The sequence below is a fragment of the Hyperolius riggenbachi genome, chromosome 3 (genome assembly GCF_040937935.1).
Source record: "Hyperolius riggenbachi isolate aHypRig1 chromosome 3, aHypRig1.pri, whole genome shotgun sequence".
Classification (NCBI taxonomy): Eukaryota; Metazoa; Chordata; class Amphibia; order Anura; family Hyperoliidae; genus Hyperolius; species Hyperolius riggenbachi.
The window spans coordinates 308,907,089-308,927,141 of NC_090648.1; the positions used below are offsets into that span (position 1 = coordinate 308,907,089).

Below are 20,053 nucleotides of genomic sequence, written 5' to 3' on the forward strand. Positions count from 1 at the left end.
AGCAAAAATCTATTAACCCTTCGCACACTCACATGCAAATGTTCAAACAAATGCATTCACAGATTCACTCATCCAGGCACAACTGTTATCCCTACAGCTAAATTAAAAGCCAGGGTTTTAGTTCACAGAAGAATGCATTCTTATGCTTAGTCACCTATACTGCGCAGAAGTACCCAGGTAAACATAGGTGTCCTAACTCTGGCCCTGTAACATGCATAGTGCAGACATGCAAACACATTCATTGCATCAAACCTATCAATGGATTAGGAGCACACATCCTAACTTCCTCTCCTGGGAAAGACGGTGCATCTTACCAATCGCACAAGGGAGCTAACGTTATGTGTCCACGTGCACCATGAGCATACACCAGCATAAGCTGTGTGCATGCTGACAAATACATACAGGGGAAGGAGGGAGTGCACTGAATTGGACCCTAGCCACAGGGGTCAGCAGTAAAATGGAAATACATATATCCAGGCACATCGCCTCTAGTTAGGACATTAAATAAATTATTAGGGAAAGGGAGGTGCTGAAGGGGGTGTGGCTAGAAAACAGCAAAAATCTATTAACCCTTCGCACACTCACATGCAAATGTTCAAACAAATGCATTCACAGATTCACTCATCCAGGCACAACTGTTATCCCTACAGCTAAATTAAAAGCCAGGGTTTTAGTTCACAGAAGAATGCATTCTTATGCTTAGTCACCTATACTGCGCAGAAGTACCCAGGTAAACATAGGTGTCCTAACTCTGGCCCTGTAACATGCATAGTGCAGACATGCAAACACATTCATTGCATCAAACCTATCAATGGATTAGGAGCACACATCCTAACTTCCTCTCCTGGGAAAGACGGTGCATCTTACCAATCGCACAAGGGAGCTAACGTTATGTGTCCACGTGCACCATGAGCATACACCAGCATAAGCTGTGTGCATGCTGACAAATACATACAGGGGAAGGAGGGAGTGCACTGAATTGGACCCTAGCCACAGGGGTCAGCAGTAAAATGGAAATACATATATCCAGGCACATCGCCTCTAGTTAGGACATTAAATAAATTATTAGGGAAAGGGAGGTGCTGAAGGGGGTGTGGCTAGAAAACAGCAAAAATCTATTAACCCTTCGCACACTCACATGCAAATGTTCAAACAAATGCATTCACAGATTCACTCATCCAGGCACAACTGTTATCCCTACAGCTAAATTAAAAGCCAGGGTTTTAGTTCACAGAAGAATGCATTCTTATGCTTAGTCACCTATACTGCGCAGAAGTACCCAGGTAAACATAGGTGTCCTAACTCTGGCCCTGTAACATGCATAGTGCAGACATGCAAACACATTCATTGCATCAAACCTATCAATGGATTAGGAGCACACATCCTAACTTCCTCTCCTGGGAAAGACGGTGCATCTTACCAATCGCACAAGGGAGCTAACGTTATGTGTCCACGTGCACCATGAGCATACACCAGCATAAGCTGTGTGCATGCTGACAAATACATACAGGGGAAGGAGGGAGTGCACTGAATTGGACCCTAGCCACAGGGGTCAGCAGTAAAATGGAAATACATATATCCAGGCACATCGCCTCTAGTTAGGACATTAAATAAATTATTAGGGAAAGGGAGGTGCTGAAGGGGGTGTGGCTAGAAAACAGCAAAAATCTATTAACCCTTCGCACACTCACATGCAAATGTTCAAACAAATGCATTCACAGATTCACTCATCCAGGCACAACTGTTATCCCTACAGCTAAATTAAAAGCCAGGGTTTTAGTTCACAGAAGAATGCATTCTTATGCTTAGTCACCTATACTGCGCAGAAGTACCCAGGTAAACATAGGTGTCCTAACTCTGGCCCTGTAACATGCATAGTGCAGACATGCAAACACATTCATTGCATCAAACCTATCAATGGATTAGGAGCACACATCCTAACTTCCTCTCCTGGGAAAGACGGTGCATCTTACCAATCGCACAAGGGAGCTAACGTTATGTGTCCACGTGCACCATGAGCATACACCAGCATAAGCTGTGTGCATACTGACAAATACATACAGGGGAAGGAGGGAGTGCACTGAATTGGACCCTAGCCACAGGGGTCAGCAGTAAAATGGAAATACATATATCCAGGCACATCGCCTCTAGTTAGGACATTAAATAAATTATTAGGGAAAGGGAGGTGCTGAAGGGGGTGTGGCTAGAAAACAGCAAAAATCTATTAACCCTTCGCACACTCACATGCAAATGTTCAAACAAATGCATTCACAGATTCACTCATCCAGGCACAACTGTTATCCCTACAGCTAAATTAAAAGCCAGGGTTTTAGTTCACAGAAGAATGCATTCTTATGCTTAGTCACCTATACTGCGCAGAAGTACCCAGGTAAACATAGGTGTCCTAACTCTGGCCCTGTAACATGCATAGTGCAGACATGCAAACACATTCATTGCATCAAACCTATCAATGGATTAGGAGCACACATCCTAACTTCCTCTCCTGGGAAAGACGGTGCATCTTACCAATCGCACAAGGGAGCTAACGTTATGTGTCCACGTGCACCATGAGCATACACCAGCATAAGCTGTGTGCATGCTGACAAATACATACAGGGGAAGGAGGGAGTGCACTGAATTGGACCCTAGCCACAGGGGTCAGCAGTAAAATGGAAATACATATATCCAGGCACATCGCCTCTAGTTAGGACATTAAATAAATTATTAGGGAAAGGGCGGTGCTGAAGGGGGTGTGGCTAGAAAACAGCAAAAATCTATTAACCCTTCGCACACTCACATGCAAATGTTCAAACAAATGCATTCACAGATTCACTCATCCAGGCACAACTGTTATCCCTACAGCTAAATTAAAAGCCAGGGTTTTAGTTCACAGAAGAATGCATTCTTATGCTTAGTCACCTATACTGCGCAGAAGTACCCAGGTAAACATAGGTGTCCTAACTCTGGCCCTGTAACATGCATAGTGCAGACATGCAAACACATTCATTGCATCAAACCTATCAATGGATTAGGAGCACACATCCTAACTTCCTCTCCTGGGAAAGACGGTGCATCTTACCAATCGCACAAGGGAGCTAACGTTATGTGTCCACGTGCACCATGAGCATACACCAGCATAAGCTGTGTGCATGCTGACAAATACATACAGGGGAAGGAGGGAGTGCACTGAATTGGACCCTAGCCACAGGGGTCAGCAGTAAAATGGAAATACATATATCCAGGCACATCGCCTCTAGTTAGGACATTAAATAAATTATTAGGGAAAGGGAGGTGCTGAAGGGGGTGTGGCTAGAAAACAGCAAAAATCTATTAACCCTTCGCACACTCACATGCAAATGTTCAAACAAATGCATTCACAGATTCACTCATCCAGGCACAACTGTTATCCCTACAGCTAAATTAAAAGCCAGGGTTTTAGTTCACAGAAGAATGCATTCTTATGCTTAGTCACCTATACTGCGCAGAAGTACCCAGGTAAACATAGGTGTCCTAACTCTGGCCCTGTAACATGCATAGTGCAGACATGCAAACACATTCATTGCATCAAACCTATCAATGGATTAGGAGCACACATCCTAACTTCCTCTCCTGGGAAAGACGGTGCATCTTACCAATCGCACAAGGGAGCTAACGTTATGTGTCCACGTGCACCATGAGCATACACCAGCATAAGCTGTGTGCATGCTGACAAATACATACAGGGGAAGGAGGGAGTGCACTGAATTGGACCCTAGCCACAGGGGTCAGCAGTAAAATGGAAATACATATATCCAGGCACATCGCCTCTAGTTAGGACATTAAATAAATTATTAGGGAAAAGGAGGTGCTGAAGGGGGTGTGGCTAGAAAACAGCAAAAATCTATTAACCCTTCGCACACTCACATGCAAATGTTCAAACAAATGCATTCACAGATTCACTCATCCAGGCACAACTGTTATCCCTACAGCTAAATTAAAAGCCAGGGTTTTAGTTCACAGAAGAATGCATTCTTATGCTTAGTCACCTATACTGCGCAGAAGTACCCAGGTAAACATAGGTGTCCTAACTCTGGCCCTGTAACATGCATAGTGCAGACATGCAAACACATTCATTGCATCAAACCTATCAATGGATTAGGAGCACACATCCTAACTTCCTCTCCTGTGAATGCATTTGTTTGAACATTTGCATGTGAGTGTGCGAAGGGTTAATAGATTTTTGCTCTTTAGGATCCAGAGGCTTCCGGCTCTCAGGTAGATACCCCCAGGGGCACTTTTTTCCCTCAAGGTACACTTTAAGCAAGCCTTGCTAAACAGTGATACCATTTTCATGAACAACTTGTTCAATTTGAATGGAATTTATTTTGGACATGCCTTCATCCTTTTAGTGAATGATAATATAAATTAAGGTCACAAAACACTTAGAATTAGATACAAATTATTACACAAAGTTTAGTGCATCAAGCACTACATCAGGGAACTGGTTTCCTTCAATTTCCTTTAGCTTATACTGTTTATACATTTTGATTGTTATTTATTTATTAGTTTCTAGAGATAGTCAGCAATTTATTCCAGGTTGATGCAGGATTATGCAAATTATATATGCAAATTCATGGAGTTTGAAAATGGACCAATCGAATCATGACATGGTGGAATTAGAATTAGTCGATTTTAAGAAGCATAGATTTGCATGCAAAATGTGCATAATCTTGCATCAACTCAGAACTATCTGCATCTCATTGCCTATCCCTTTAGGTTACTTCTCTTTTACCCTTTATAGACGAATAGGCTCTGGCCCCTTAAAGAGATTAACCCCCTTGGCGGTAATCCCGAGCTGAGCTCGGGGTATGCCGCCGGAGGTCGCTGCTCAGGCCCTGCTGGGCCGATTTTCAATCTGAAAAAAGCAGCACACGCAGCCGGCACTTTGCCAGCCGCGTGTGCTGCCCGATCGCCGCCGCTCCGCGGCGATCCGCCGCGTGCAGCGGCGAAAGAGGGTCCCCCCAGCCGCCCGAGCCCAGTGCAGCCGGAACAAACAGTTCCGGCCGGCGCTAGGGGCTGGATCGGGCGGCTCTGACGTCAGGACGTCGACTGACGTCCATGACGTCACTCCGCTCGTCGCCATGGCGACGAGGAAAGCGAAACAAGATAGGCCGCTCATTGCGGCCTATCTTGTTACTTTCGATTGCCGGAGGCGATCGAAAGTACGCTTCCGGAGCGCCCTCTAGTGGGCTTTCATGCAGCCAACTTTCAGTTGGCTGCATAAAATAGTTTTTTTTTTATTTAAAAAAAACCCTCCCGCAGCCTCCCTGGCGATTTTAATAGAACGCCAGGGAGGTTAAAGAGAATCTGTATTGTTAAAATCGCACAAAAGTAAACATACCAGTGCGTTAGGGGACATCTCCTATTACCCTCTGTCACAATTTTGCCGCTCCCCGTAGCATTAAAAGTGGTTAAAAACTGTTTTTAAGAGTTTGTTTAGAAACAAACAACATGGCCACCAAAACAGTAAGTGGGTTGATGTACGGTATGTCCACACATAGAAAGTACATCCATACACAAGCAGGCTGTATACACCCTTCCTTTTGAATCTCAAGAGATCATTTGTGTGTTTCTTTCACCTGCAGCTCTCATGCACTGAAGTGTCAGGCTGATCCTTTCTTCCTGCAAACAGCTCTGATCTTGTCTGTAATTCCGCAGTATGTGAAAGCCCAGCCAGCTCAGAGGAGGATTTATCCAGCTTATAAAAGATAAGAGAGAAGAGAGAAGCTGCCCTAATCTAAATAACACACAGGCAGTGTGCATAGATGGGCCTGGAGGGGGGAGTGCATAGCAGAACCACAACACTGAAGAACTTGGCAGCCTTCCAGACACAGGGCGACAAGTCTGACAGGGGAGAGATAAACTGATTTATTACAGAGATGGTGATAGTAGAAAGTGCTACGGTAAGCCAGAGCGCATTAGAATAGGGTTTGGAACTTGTAGGATCATGAAAAACAGGATGCAATTTTTGTTACAGAGTCTCTTTAAGGACCAAAACCTTTTTTTCTCTTTTTTTAATGTGGTCACTGTGAATGCCTCACAGTGATTACACAATCAAGAGCCAATATAATTTGCATACAGAGCAGCCAACATAATTGGTGTACAGTGCAGTGGCAATGGAGAAATGACAGCAGCAGGGTGAGAAGTGAAATCTATGACCTGGCAGGGACAAGAGGCAGTAAACAGGGCATAGATTTCAGCAGCGTCCAGAACAGGTTAAATGCATTTATGGTGGCTTCCTGAGCTACACTACCACAACACAAACCTATTTATGTCCAAGATTATCAAGAGCCACTTATACACTTATCTTCAGACATCATTTGTTGCTTTATATGAATAACTGAATGACAGTATTTACTTAAAATCAGTGATGAGCGAAAATGCAAATATTCTTTTCGCCGAATTTTCGCGAAAATAAGTACTATTTTCGTTTCGAAAGGCGAAAATTCGCCGAATATTTTCGCATTAATTTTCGCCTAAAGTCCGTTTTTTTCGCGTTGAATTTCTAAGCCCCCTTACAAGCTAGAATCACCAAATTTGCAGGGTATATTAACCACTTGCCGACCGCCCACAGCCCATGGGCGGCGGCAAAGTGGACGCCTAAAGGACCGCAATACGCCTTCAGGCGGCGCGTCCTTTAGGCATGCCAGGGGAGCGATCGCGTCATTGATGACGCGCGCTTCCCCCGGCAACTGGCTCCGCCCACCCGCCGTAACATCCCGCCGGCCATACGGAAGCGCCGGCGGGATGTTAACCCCGCGATCGCCGCTACAAAGTGTATAATACACTTTGTAATGTATACAAAATGTATTATACAGGCTGCCTCCTGCCCTGGTGATCCCAGTGTCCGAGGGACCACCAGGGCAGGCTGCAGCCAACCTAGTCTGCACCCAAACACACTGATATGCCCCCCCCCACCCACTGATCGCCCACAGCACCCCTCAGACCCCCCCCTGCCCACCCCCCAGACCCCTGTTTGCACCCAATCACCCCCCTAATAACCCATCAATCACTCCCTGTCACTATCTGTCAACGCTATTTTTTTTTATCCCCCCCCCTGCCCCCTGCCCCCTCCTGATCACCCCCCCACCCCTCAGATTCTCCCCAGACCCCCCCCCCCCCCAGACCTCCCCTGTGTACTGTATGCATCTATCTTCCCTGATAACCTGTCAATCACCCGTCAATCACCCATCAATCACCCATCAATCACCCATCAATCACCCCCTGTCACTGCCACCCAACAATCAGCCCCTAACCTGCCCCTTGCGGGCAATCTGATCACCCACCCACACCAATAGATCGCCCGCAGATCCGACATCAGATCACCTCCCAAATCCATTGTTTACATCTATTCTCTCCTCTAAACACCCACTAATTACCCATCAATCACCCATCAATCACCCCCTATCACCACCTGTCACTTTTACCTATCAGATCAGACCCTAATCTGCCCCTTGCGGGCACCCAATCACCCGCCAACACGCTCAGATTGCCCTCTGACCCCCCCTTATCAATTCGCCAGTGCATTAATTACATCTGTTCTTCCCTGTAATAACCCACTGATCACCTGTCAATCACCTGCCAATCACCTATCACCCATCAATCACCCCCTGTCACCCCCTGTCACTGCCACCCATCAATCAGCCCCTAACCTGCCCCTTGCGGGCAATCTGATCACCCACCCACACCATTAGATCGCCCGCAAACCCGCCGTCAGATTACCTCCCAAATGTATTGTTTACATCTGTTATCTTCTCTAAACACCCACTAATTACCCATCAATCACCCATCAATCACCCCCTATCACCACCTGTCACTGTTACCTATCAGATCAGACCCTAAGCTGCCCCTTGCGGGCACCCAATCACCCGCCCACACGCTCAGATTGCCCTCAGACCCCCCACCCCCCTTATCAATTCACCAGTGCATTAATTACATCTGTCCTTCCCTGTAATAACCCACTGATCACCTGTCAATCACCTGCCAATCACCTATCACCCATCAATCACCCCCTGTCACTGCCACCCAACAATCAGCCCCTAACCCGCCCTTGCGGGCAAACTGATCACCCACCCACACCAATAGATCGCCCGCAGATCCGACATCAGATCACCACCCAAGCGCAGTGTTTCCATCTATTCTCTCCTCTAAACACCCACTAATTACCCATCAATCACCCCCTATCACCACCTGTCACTGTTACCCATCAGATCAGACCCTAATCTGCCCCTTGCGGGCACCCAATCACCCGCCTACACGCTCAGATTGCCCTCAGACCCCCCCTTATCAATTCGCCAGGGCATTATTTACATCTGTCCTTCCCTGTAATAACCCACTGATCACCTGTCAATCACCTGTCAATCACCCCCTGTCACTGCCACCCATCAATCACCCCTGTCACTGCCACCCATCAATCAGCCCCTAACCTGCCCCTTGCGGGCAAACTGATCACCCACCCACACCAATAGATCGCCCGCAGATCCGACATCAGATCACCACCCAAGCGCAGTGTTTCCATCTATTCTCTCCTCTAAACACCCACTAATTACCCATCAATCACCCCCTATCACCACCTGTCACTGTTACTCATCAGATCAGACCCTAATCTGCCCCTTGCGGGCACCCAATCACCCGCCTACACGCTCAGATTGCCCTCAGACCCCCCCTTATCAATTCGCCAGGGCATTATTTACATCTGTCCTTCCCTGTAATAACCCACTGATCACCTGTCAATCACCTATCAATCACCCATCAATCACCCCCTGTCACTGCCACCCATCAATCACCCGCTGTCACTGCCACCCATCAATCAGCCCCTAACCTGCCCCTTGCGGGAAATCTGATCACCCACCCACACCAATAGATCGCCCGCAGATCCGACGTCCGATCACCTCCCAAGTGCAGTGTTCACATCTGTTCTCTACCCTAAACACCCACTAATTACCCATCAATCACCCCCTGTCACTGCTACCTATCAGATTAGACCCCTATCTGCCCCTAGGGCACTCAATCACCCGCCCACACCCTCAGAATGCCCTCAGACCCCAGCCCTGATCACCTCGCCAGTGCATTGCTTGCATCTATTCCCCCCTCTAATCACACCTTGAGACACCCATCAATCACCTCCTGTCACCCCCTAGCACACCTACCCATCAGATCAGGCCCTAATTTGCCCCGTGTGGGCTCCTGATCACTCGGCCAAACCCTCAGATCCCCCTCAGACCCCCTTCCGATCACCTCCCCAGTGCATTGATTGCATCTATTTTCCCCTCTAACCACCCCCTGAGACACCCATCAATCACCTCCTGTCACCCCCCTAGCACTCCTATCCATCAGATCAGGCCCAATACAACCTGTCATCTAAAAGGCCACCCTGCTTATGACCGGTTCCACAAAATTCGCCCCCTCATAGACCACCTGTCATCAAAATTTGCAGATGCTTATACCCCTGAACAGTCATTTTGAGACATTTGGTTTCCAGACTACTCACGGTTTTGGGCCCGTAAAATGCCAGGGCGGTATAGGAACCCCACAAGTGACCCCATTTTAGAAAAAAAGACACCCCAAGGTATTCTGTTAGGTGTATGACGAGTTCATAGAAGATTTTATTTTTTGTCAAAAGTTAGCGGAAATTGATTTTTATTGGGTTTTTTTCACAAAGTGTCATTTTTCACTAACTTGTGACAAAAAATAAAATCTTCTATGAACTCGCCATACACCTAACGGAATACCTTGGGGTGTCTTCTTTCTAAAATGGGGTCACTTGTGGGGTTCCTATACTGCCCTGGCATTTTAGGGGCCCTAAACCGCGAGGAGTAGTCTAGAAAACAAATGCCTCAAAATGACCCGTGAATAGGACGTTGGGCCCCTTAGCGCACCTAGGCTGCAAAAAAGTGTCACACATGTGGTACCGCCGTACTCAGGAAAAGTAGTATAATGTGTTTTGGGGTGTATTTTTACACATACCCATGCTGGGTGGGAGAAATTTCTATGTAAATGGTCAATTGTGTGTAAAACAAATCAAACAATTGTCATTTACAGAGATATTTCTCCCACTTAGCATGGGTATGTGTAAAAATACACCCCAAAACACATTATACTACTTCTCCTGAGTACGGCGGTACCACATGTGTGGCCCTTTTTTACACCCTAAGTACGCTAAGGGGCCCAAAGTCCAATGAGTACCTTTAGGATTTCACAGGTCATTTTGCGACATTTGGTTTCAAGACTACTCCTCACGGTTTAGGGCCCCTAAAATGCCAGGGCAGTATAGTAACTCCACAAATGACCCCATTCTAGAAAGAAGACACCCAAAGGTATTCCGTTAGGAGTATGGTGAGTTCATAGAAGATTTTATTTTTTGTCAAAAGTTAGCGGAAAATTGATTTTTATTGTTTTTTTCACAAAGTGTCATTTTCCACTAACTTTTGACAAAAAATAAAATTTTCTATGAACTCACCATACTCCTAACGGAATACCTTGGGGTGTCTTCTTTCTAAAATGGGGTCATTTGTGGGGTTCCTATACTGAACTGGCATTTTAGGGGCCCTAAACCGTGAGGAGTAGTCTGGAAATCAAATTTCGCAAAATGACCTGTGAAATCCTAAAGGTACTCATTGGACTTTGGGCCCTTTAGCGCAGTTAGGGTGCAAAAAAGTGCCACACATGTGGTATTTCCATACTCGGGAGAAGTAGTACAATGTGTTTTGGGGTGTATTTTTACACATACCCATTCTGGGTGGGAGAAATACCTCTGTAAATGACAATCTTTTGATTTTTTTACACACAATTGTCCATTTACAGAGTTATTTCTCCCACCCAGCATGGATATGTGTAAAAATACACCCCAAAACACATTGTACTACTTCTCCCGAGTACGGCGATACCACATGTGTGGCACTTTTTTGCACCCTAACTGCGCTAAAGGGCCCAAAGTCCAATGAGTACCTTTAGGATTTCACAGGTCATTTTGCGGAATTTGATTTCCAGACTACTCCTCACGGTTTAGGGCCCCTAAAATGCCAGGGCAGTATAGGAACCCCACAAATGACCCCATTTTAGAAAGAAGACACCCCAAGGTATTCCATTAGTAGTATGGTGAGTTTAACGAAGATTTTATTTTTTGTCACAAGTTAGTGGAAAATGACACTTTGTGAAAAAAACAATAAAAATCAATTTTCCGCTAACTTTTGACAAAAAATAAAATCTTCTATGAACTCACCATACTCCTAACGGAATACCTTGGGGTGTCTTCTTTCTAAAATGGGGTCATTTGTGCGGTTCCTATACTGCCCTGGCATTTTAGGGGCCCTAAACCGTGAGGAGTAGTCTGGAAATCAAATTCCGCAAAATGACTTGTGAAATCCTAAAGGTACTCATTGGACTTTGGGCCCTTTAGCGCAGTTAGGGTGCAAAAAAGTGCCACACATGTGGTATCGCCGTACTCGGGAGAAGTAGTACAATGTGTTTTGGGGTGTATTTTTACACATACCCATGCTGGGTGGGAGAAATAACTCTGTAAATGGACAATTGTGTGTAAAAAAAATGAAAAAATTGTCATTTACAGAGATATTTCTCCCACCCAGCATGGGTATGTGTAAAAATACACCCCAAAACACATTCTACTACTTCTCTTGAGTACGGCAATACCACATGTGTGGCACTTTTTTGCAGCCTAACTGCGCTAAGGGGCCCAAAGTCCAATGAGCACCTTTAGGCTTTACAGGGGTGCTTACAAATTAGCACCCCCCAAAATGCGAGGACAGTAAACACACCCCACAAATGACCCCATTTTGGAAAGTAGACACTTCAAGGTATTCAGAGAGGGGCATGGTGAGTCCGTGGCAGATTTCATTTTTTTTTGTCGCAAGTTAGAAGAAATGGATTCTTTTTTTTTTCTTTTTTTTGTCACAAAGTGTCATTTTCCGCTTACTTGTGACAAAAAATAATATCTTCTATGAACTCACTATGCCTCTCAGTGAATACTTTGGGATGTCTTCTTTCCAAAATGGGGTCATTTGGGGGGTATTTATACTATCCTGGAATTCTAGCCCCTCATGAAACATGACAGGGGGTCAGAAAAGTCATAGATGCTTGAAAATGGCAAAATTCACTTTTTGCACCATAGTTTGTAAACGCTATAACTTTTACCCAAACCAATAAATATACACTGAATGGTTTTTTTTTTATCAAAAACATGTTTGTCCACATTTTTTGCGCTGCATGTATACAGAAATTTTACTTTATTTGAAAATTGTCAGCACAGAAAGTTAAAAAAATCATTTTTTTGCCAAAATTCATGTCTTTTTTGATGAATATAATAAAAAGTAAAAATCGCAGGAGCAATCAAATAGCACCAAAAGAAAGCTTTATTAGTGACAAGAAAAGGAGCCAAAATTCATTTAGGTGGTAGGTTGTATGAGCGAGCAATAAACCGTGAAAGCTGCAGTGGTCTGAATGGAAAAAAAGTGGCCGGTCCTTAAGGGGTAGAAAGACTGTGGTCCTCAAGTGGTTAAGGAGATATGTGGCTACAAGAGGAAAAATAAATTTTTCAAAAAGACCTTATAGTTTTTGAGAAAATCGACTTTAAAGTGTCAAAGGAAAAAAGTATACATTTAAATGCAGTAAATGACAGTTACTGTAGCAAACCTAGAGGTAGTGTAAATTTACTAATATCAAAAGAAAGGGCCAAGTGTAAGTGCCATGGGCTAAGTGCCAAGTGCAAACTGCCAAGTGCAAAGGGCCGAGTGCCAAGTGCAAAGGGCCAAGTGCCAAGAGCAAGTGCCAAGTGCAAACTGCCAAGTGCAAAGGGCCAAGTGCCAAGTGCAAAGGGCCAAGTGCCAAGAACAAGTGCCAAGTGCAAACGGCCAAGTGCAAGTGCAAAGGGCCAAGGGTCAAATGAAAAGGGCCAAGTGCAAAGGGCCAAGTGCAAAGAGCCCTTGGCTCTTGGCCCTTTGCACTTGGCCCTTTTCATTTGACACTTGGCCCTTTGCACTTGCACTTGGCCCTTTGCACTTGGCCCTTTGCCTTTGCACTTTGCCTTTGCACTTGGCCCTTTGCACTTGGCCCTTTGCACTTGCAATTGGCCCTTTGCCTTTGCACTTGGCCCTTTGCACTTGGCCCTTTGCACGTGCAATTGGCCCTTTGCACTTGGGCCTTTGCACTTGGCCCTTTGCACTTGGGCCTTTGCCCTTGCACTTGGCCCTTTGCACTTGGCCCTTTGCACTTGACCCTTGGCCCTTTGCACTTGGCCCTTTGCCCTTGCACTTGGCCCTTTGCACTTGGCCGTTTGCACTTGGCAGTTTGCACTTGGCACTTGGCCCTTTCTTTTGATATTAGTAATTTTACACTACCTCTAGATTTGCTTAAAGGGATACTGTAGGGGGGGTCGGGGGAAAATGAGTTGAAGTTACCTGGGGCTTCTAATGGTCCCCCGCAGGCATCCTGTGCCCGCGCAGCCACTCCCCAATGCTCCGGCCCTGCCTCCGGTTCACTTCTGGAATTTCAGACTTTAAAGTCTGAAAACCACTGCGCCTGCGTTGCCGTGTCCTCGCTTCCCCTGATGTCACCACCAGGAGCGCACGGTGCAAGCACAGACCATACTGGGCCTGCGCAGTATGCTCCTGGTACCATCAGCGGGAGTGAGGACACGGCAACGCAGGCGCAGTGGTTTTCAGACTTTAAAGTCTGAAATTCCAGAAGTGAACCAGAGGCGGGGCCGGAGCATTGGGGAGTGGCTGCGTGGGCACAGGATGTCTGTGGGGGACCATTAGAACCCCCGGGTAACTTCAACTCATTTTTACCCCGACCCCCTCCAACAGTATCCCTTTAAGTAACTGTCATTTACTGCATTTAAATGTATACTTTTTTCCTTTAAAACTTTAAAATCGATTTTCTCAAAAACTATAAGGTCTTTTTGAAAAAAAAAATTTTCCTCTTGTACCCACATATCTCTTTAATATACCCTGCAAATTTGGTGATTTTAGCTTTTAAGAGGGCTTAGATATTCAACGCGAAAAAAACGGACTTTAGGCGAAAATTAATGCGAAAATATTAATGCGAAATTTCGCCTTTTGAAGTGAAAATAGTACTCATTTTCGCTAAAATTCGGCGAAATCGAAAATGGGATTTTCGATGCGAAAATGGCTTTGGCGAAAATTCGCAAGCAACACTGCTTAAAATATAAGTGGTGTTAAAATATGGGGTAGTTTGGAGGTTTTGCACAGATCAAAATGCTTTTGCTGCCGGCTTTTCTCCTCTTAGGGTCATTTTTCATTGGAAATCACAACCTGAAATGTACTATAATCATGATTTTCCTGTTTCACACTAAGAATTGTTTGCTATGCATTTCCACACAGTTTTCATGATACCCTTCATTTTTCCACTACAGTTTTATATGCATGATTCTGACAATTCTGGTACTGTAAAATAAAATGAAAACTGAGAAATTGCTAGAAAAACTCAGTTTGGTATACAATTTAATTGTGCTTCTTTTGACTAACTAAAATGCAAATTCAAATTCAGCATGCACTAAATGTTTGGGGAAATATTGAATCCCATCAGTGGAAAAGGAGCAGTGTGATTTAAACTATGCAATTGATAAAGCACAGGCAAATGATGTGCAATCTAAAGAAAAAAAATATTTCAATGCGGTCAGTGCAAATGTGGTTACTGTTCTAGCATTTCTCTATGGAGTATTACAAGCTACACAGACATTGGCCTCAATTCACTAAGCTTATCTCCTGTCTTTATTAACTCTTCTAGAGTTGTTACCATGGTGATAAGGCATGTAGTTTTCAGGAAACATTTTACCTCAGGCAAATCTAAAGTTAACTCTTCTGTCTTTAAGTTAACTCATTAATCCTTAAAATAACTCCAGAGTTAAAGACAGGCTGTTCATTAACTGCGTGTGAAAATAACTACAGAGGAGGTAAATTAACTACAGAAGAGGTAACGTAAGGAGTGAAGAGATAAGATAACTCTCTTACTGTGTGGAGGTAAGTTTTCTTTTGCCTTATTATCTCCAGCATGATCTTAGTGAATTGAGGCCAATATGTCCTCACATTATCTCTAGCTATATACTTTTAGTCCATACAAGGGTTAACTAAAAGAGAAAACAATTGTTTACTTACCCATATGAACCAGCAAACATTAAAAATATCAGTTAGTAGAAGAGTCTGCTGTTCCGGCCTCAGAGAAAGACAGCTGACTATTATTTGATTTGCTGTGCTAAGTTTCATGTTGAGCTCTTTCACCAGTAGCCAAAAGAACATTCAAGTGCTTAGAAAGAATATAATTTTACAAAGTAAAATCAAAATAAAAAGGCAGAGCTTTTGCATACTTAAAAAGGTCATAGCTTTTGAAATTACAATGTCATTGTAGATTTAAATGTACCTGTTTTTAAAGCATCAAGGATCTGATATACATTCATAGAATGCAGTGCAGCCACTGAATGATGACCGCTGCATTCTGGATATATCTATATGTCAATGTTGTCTGACCCTGATGCATAGAAAGACACAATTGAGATTCAATGAGTGAAGCACCACCCCAGTTAAATGCAAACCTGCGTCCCACATCTCAGTCCAACATCACTGAGATCAGGATTCACCATAAGGGAATTTAAAATGCTTTTAAACATGTATAAACTGAACAAGTGACCAGCACAGGTTTCAGTAAAGATGGTGCCATAATAAGCCTTTCTAACATAGTATTAGCTAAAATAAAGAAGTTGGATTCTCACCAAAAATCTTGATTATGTAAAATAATGAAACCAGCTTGTTTAAATTATCTTGTTTATATATAATAAAAAATATTTTGTAAAACTTTATTTTCAAACTATAATTTGCTTCAGATAAAAATATAACACCCACAAAGTAGTGTTCATCATCATTTCATGTTACATACCTGGTGACAAATTTCATGCACAATGACCATGGTGACATCAAGCAAATAGGAAATTGAAGAGATGCTTTGATCGAGAAGTATTCTTTGCTCCACAAATACGCTTAGACCCCAGTTTTCCATAGCAGCATAGGGATGTTTAGGCACAGCTAATAAATCTAAGATAAATAGAAAAAAAACACCCATTTTAAAAATGACATATTTTCTTTTATCTACACAATCTATTTCTGCATAAATGCAAATACTAATAGCATTAGGAAAAAGACAAACAAGTAAAGAGGATATGGTAATTAATTTCCAAGGTAAGCGAAGTAGAGCGTATAGAAAGTCAATAAACCTGTAATGATATATATATATATATTTTACAGTGTAGTCTAAATTCAAGGTGAAAGATTTTCAACTCAATTAAAATGATGTAATTTATTAGCTATTTAAGCAAAATGATAATAACGAGTCAATGCTTTTGGTATATAGCTGCACAGTTCCCTCACAATGGTGTGGGGAGTCAATTATTCTAATTTAATTTCAGAAAAATGAAGAGGTTATCTATCTATTTACTGATTTTACCCTCTAGAGGCCAGAACATAGACAGACATCTTTTGGATTCTTTGCAGCCTCCATGTCCAAATGATAAGAAGGCCTGGCTTGCTGCAGGACAGATAAAAATTGTATTAGCCTCTTTTTATACCAAGAACCTGAGGGGACCATTACAAAAAAAATCTAATAAACCTGCTTTGGTCTTGACTGTGGTTTTTGAAGCCATCTGAACAAGTTCAGATATCTACAGTAGTACAGCAGTTCTTTAAGAGAATCTGTATTGTTAAAATCGCTCAAAAGTAAACATACCAGTGCGTTAGGGGACATCTCCTATTACCCTCTGTCACAATTTCGCCGCTCCTCGCCGCATTAAAAGTGGTTAAAAACAGTTTTTAAAAGTTTGTTTGTAAACAAACAAAATGGCCACCAAAACAGGAAGTAGGTTGATGTACAGTATGTCCACACATAGAAAATACATCCATACACAAGCAGGCTGTATACAGCATTCCTTTTGAATCCCAAGAGATCATTTGTGTGTTTCTTTCCCCCATGCACTGAAGTTTCAGGCTGCTCTTTTCTTCCTGCAAACAGCTTTGCCCTTGTTTGTAATTCCTCAGTATGTGAAAGCCCAGCCAGCTCAGAGGACGATTTATCCAGCTTTTAAAAGATAAGAGAGAGAAGAGAGAAGCTGCTCTAATCCTAAATAACACACAGGCAGTGTGCATAAAGGGGAGTTCATAGTAGAACCACAACACTGAAGAACTTGGCAGCCTTCCAGACACAGACCGACAAGTCTGACAGGGGAAAGATACATTGATTTATTACAGAGACTGTGTTAGTAGAAAGTGCTGCAGTTAGCCAGAACACATTAGAATAGCTTTTGGAACTTGTAGGATGATAAAAAACAGGATGCAATTTTTGTTACGGAGTCTCTTTAATGCACTTCTCTTTTAAAATTTAATTTAACAACATATTCTACATTAACACTTCATGTTAAAGTGATATGTGGCATTTATACTAAACCTATGCTGAATATTGTATCTGTAATATGCAACTGTACTGAAATCTCACAGCTGGATGCCAAAATGACTGCTTTGTGGGAATAATTTTCTATGTTCCTTGTTGATTTTTGGCTGCAAATTTAACAAGTGAAGACACTTGTAGCTTAAACAGATTTATGAGTATTATTTTTATTATTTCCAACGCCGACTCATCCACAATATGGAAATCTCTACATGAAATTACCAACTACAGCAAAAAATCTCCACATTTACTACACAACCTGCAGTTAGCAAATGAACTGAATACATTTTATTGCAGGTTTGACACTACCAACAAAAGCCAAATACACCAAGTCAATTTGCATAATTTTCATCTCTGCAACAGGCAAACTGAGCACTCCTCCAGCCAGCCAACGTCTCCATCCCCTGCGGTGCCTCAGCACCTACACAACACAGGAGGCCAGACATAATCTTCTAACCTGTCCCGAGATGTGCATGCTCTAACAATATGCCAATCAGATGTAAACAGACTCTTCAAAAGACAAAACACTAGGAAAGCAATGGGGCCAGACACTGTCTCTGCGAAATGCTTGAAACTCTGTGCCGATCAATTAGCGCCTGTATTCACAGACATATTCAAAGCATCTCTGGAACTCTCAATTGTCCCTGCCAGTTTTAAAAGCTCAACCATTGTACCAATTCCAAACAAAATAAAAAGCTACATGTTTAAATGATTACAGGCCTGTTGCCCTGACATCATTGGTCATGAAAGCATTCTAAAAACTGATAATGGCTTATCTGAAATCTATCACAGATCCCCTGCTGGACTCACTGCAATTTGCTTACAGGCCTAATAGATCCGCAGACAATGCCGTGAACATGTGTATGCATTATGTACTACAGCATCTAGATACCCCAGGAACCTACACCAGGATTTTATTTATATATTTCAGCTCTGCATTTAATATCATAATACCATCCCTGCTACACAGCAAGCTCTCCCAGCTACGCATACCTGAATCCATCTGCAAATGGATAACCAATTTATTAACAGACAGGAGACAGCAGGTCAGACTTGGGAAGCACACATCAAGCTCTCTGACAGTCAGTACTGGTGCTCCCCAGGGCTGTGTGCTTTCCCCACTGCTCTACTCACTGTACACCAATGACTGCATCTTCACAGATCCATCTGTTAAGGTTCTGAAGTTTGCAGATGACACAACAGTAGTTGGTCTCATACAAAATGGGGACGAGTCTGCATACAGGCATGTGGTGGGACAGCTTTCCTCCTGGTGCAGCAGCAACAACTTGGAACTAAATGCTCTCAAAACCACGGCGATAATAGACTTTAGGAGATCTCCCCCCAACACCTCTCCTTAACCATAAATGGATCTACAATAACCCAAGTAGAGTCATTCAAGTTTCTTGGGTCCACAATCTCACACAACCTAAAATGGGACAACAACACTGCCACTATTGTCAATAAAGCGCAACAGAGGATGTACCATCTACAGTAGCTGACCAATTCTGGGCTACCTCAAAATTTAATGGTGCAGTTCTATACTGCAATCATCGAATCCACCATAACATCATCTATGACTGCACGGTTCGGCTCCTGCTCAACATTAGAAAAGGTGAGGTTGCAGCGCATCATCCGAACAGCGGAAAGGATAATTGGCTGTAGCTTACCTTCCCTGCAGGATCTTTACGCTAGCAGGTTCAGAAAGAGAGCAACCAAAATTGCCTCTGACCCCTCTCACCCAGCTCACTCCATCTTCCAGCTCTTGCCTTCAGGAGTAAGATTCCAGTCAATCGCTACCAAAACCTCCAGACACAGCAACAGCTTTTTTCCTCAAGCGGTAGCCATACTTAATGCTGAACCACGTTAGAGCTGCTAGGACTTGATAGTAATCAGCACAGAACTGTAAATGAACAATTCTCACATTGCTTACTGCCACTATACTTGCATAATGTTCTTGACTTGTAATATACACACTGTCTTGTCCTTGTATTGTTTTTGTTTGTGTTTGTTAAGCAACTGCCAAGACAAATTCCTTGTAAGTGCAAACTCACTTGGCAAAATAAAATTGATTCTGATTCGGATTTCCTCTCAAATTTGTCTTACAGAATAAACATACTGAAAAGTTTCATGATATAAAGGATGCTCAGTATTTATTTTTATCTGAACGGTTGCACTTGCCAAATGTCTCAGAATCAGGCCCCGTTCAGTGGTCAGTTGGGATGCAAATAATTCTGCATGTCAATTCACTGCCCATACAATTCTGTGGGCCTGTTCACGGTAACTGATTGTGTTATTCTAACTCGATGCATGCAGGCTTTGTATTGAAGTCTATGGCCAGTCTTCATTGCAGTTTACAGTCATTATAATGCCTGAGTTAAGCAACTGACCATGGTGAACCTAGCCTCAATCCATTGCTCAGGACAGAGTTTGAGACATCTTTTTAGAAATACTACTTTTTTAACACTCCATACAATTTTCAACTAGCCATAATTCCATCTTTCCCATGCAGAGAACCGTGAAAAATGTAAACATCTTGGTACCAAATAGTTTT

General features: G+C 43.3%; 1 protein-coding gene across 1 annotated transcript in view; it reads right to left on the reverse strand.

Moving 5' to 3' along the window:
- TRHDE (thyrotropin releasing hormone degrading enzyme) overlaps window positions 1-20,053 on the reverse strand; it is a 909,658-nt gene that overhangs the window by 396,377 nt on the left and 493,228 nt on the right. Inside the window, exon 4 of the mRNA XM_068272747.1 lies at window positions 15,946-16,100. Within this exon, the coding sequence (XP_068128848.1) occupies window positions 15,946-16,100 (155 nt within the window). The remainder of the gene's footprint in view (window positions 1-15,945; window positions 16,101-20,053) is intronic.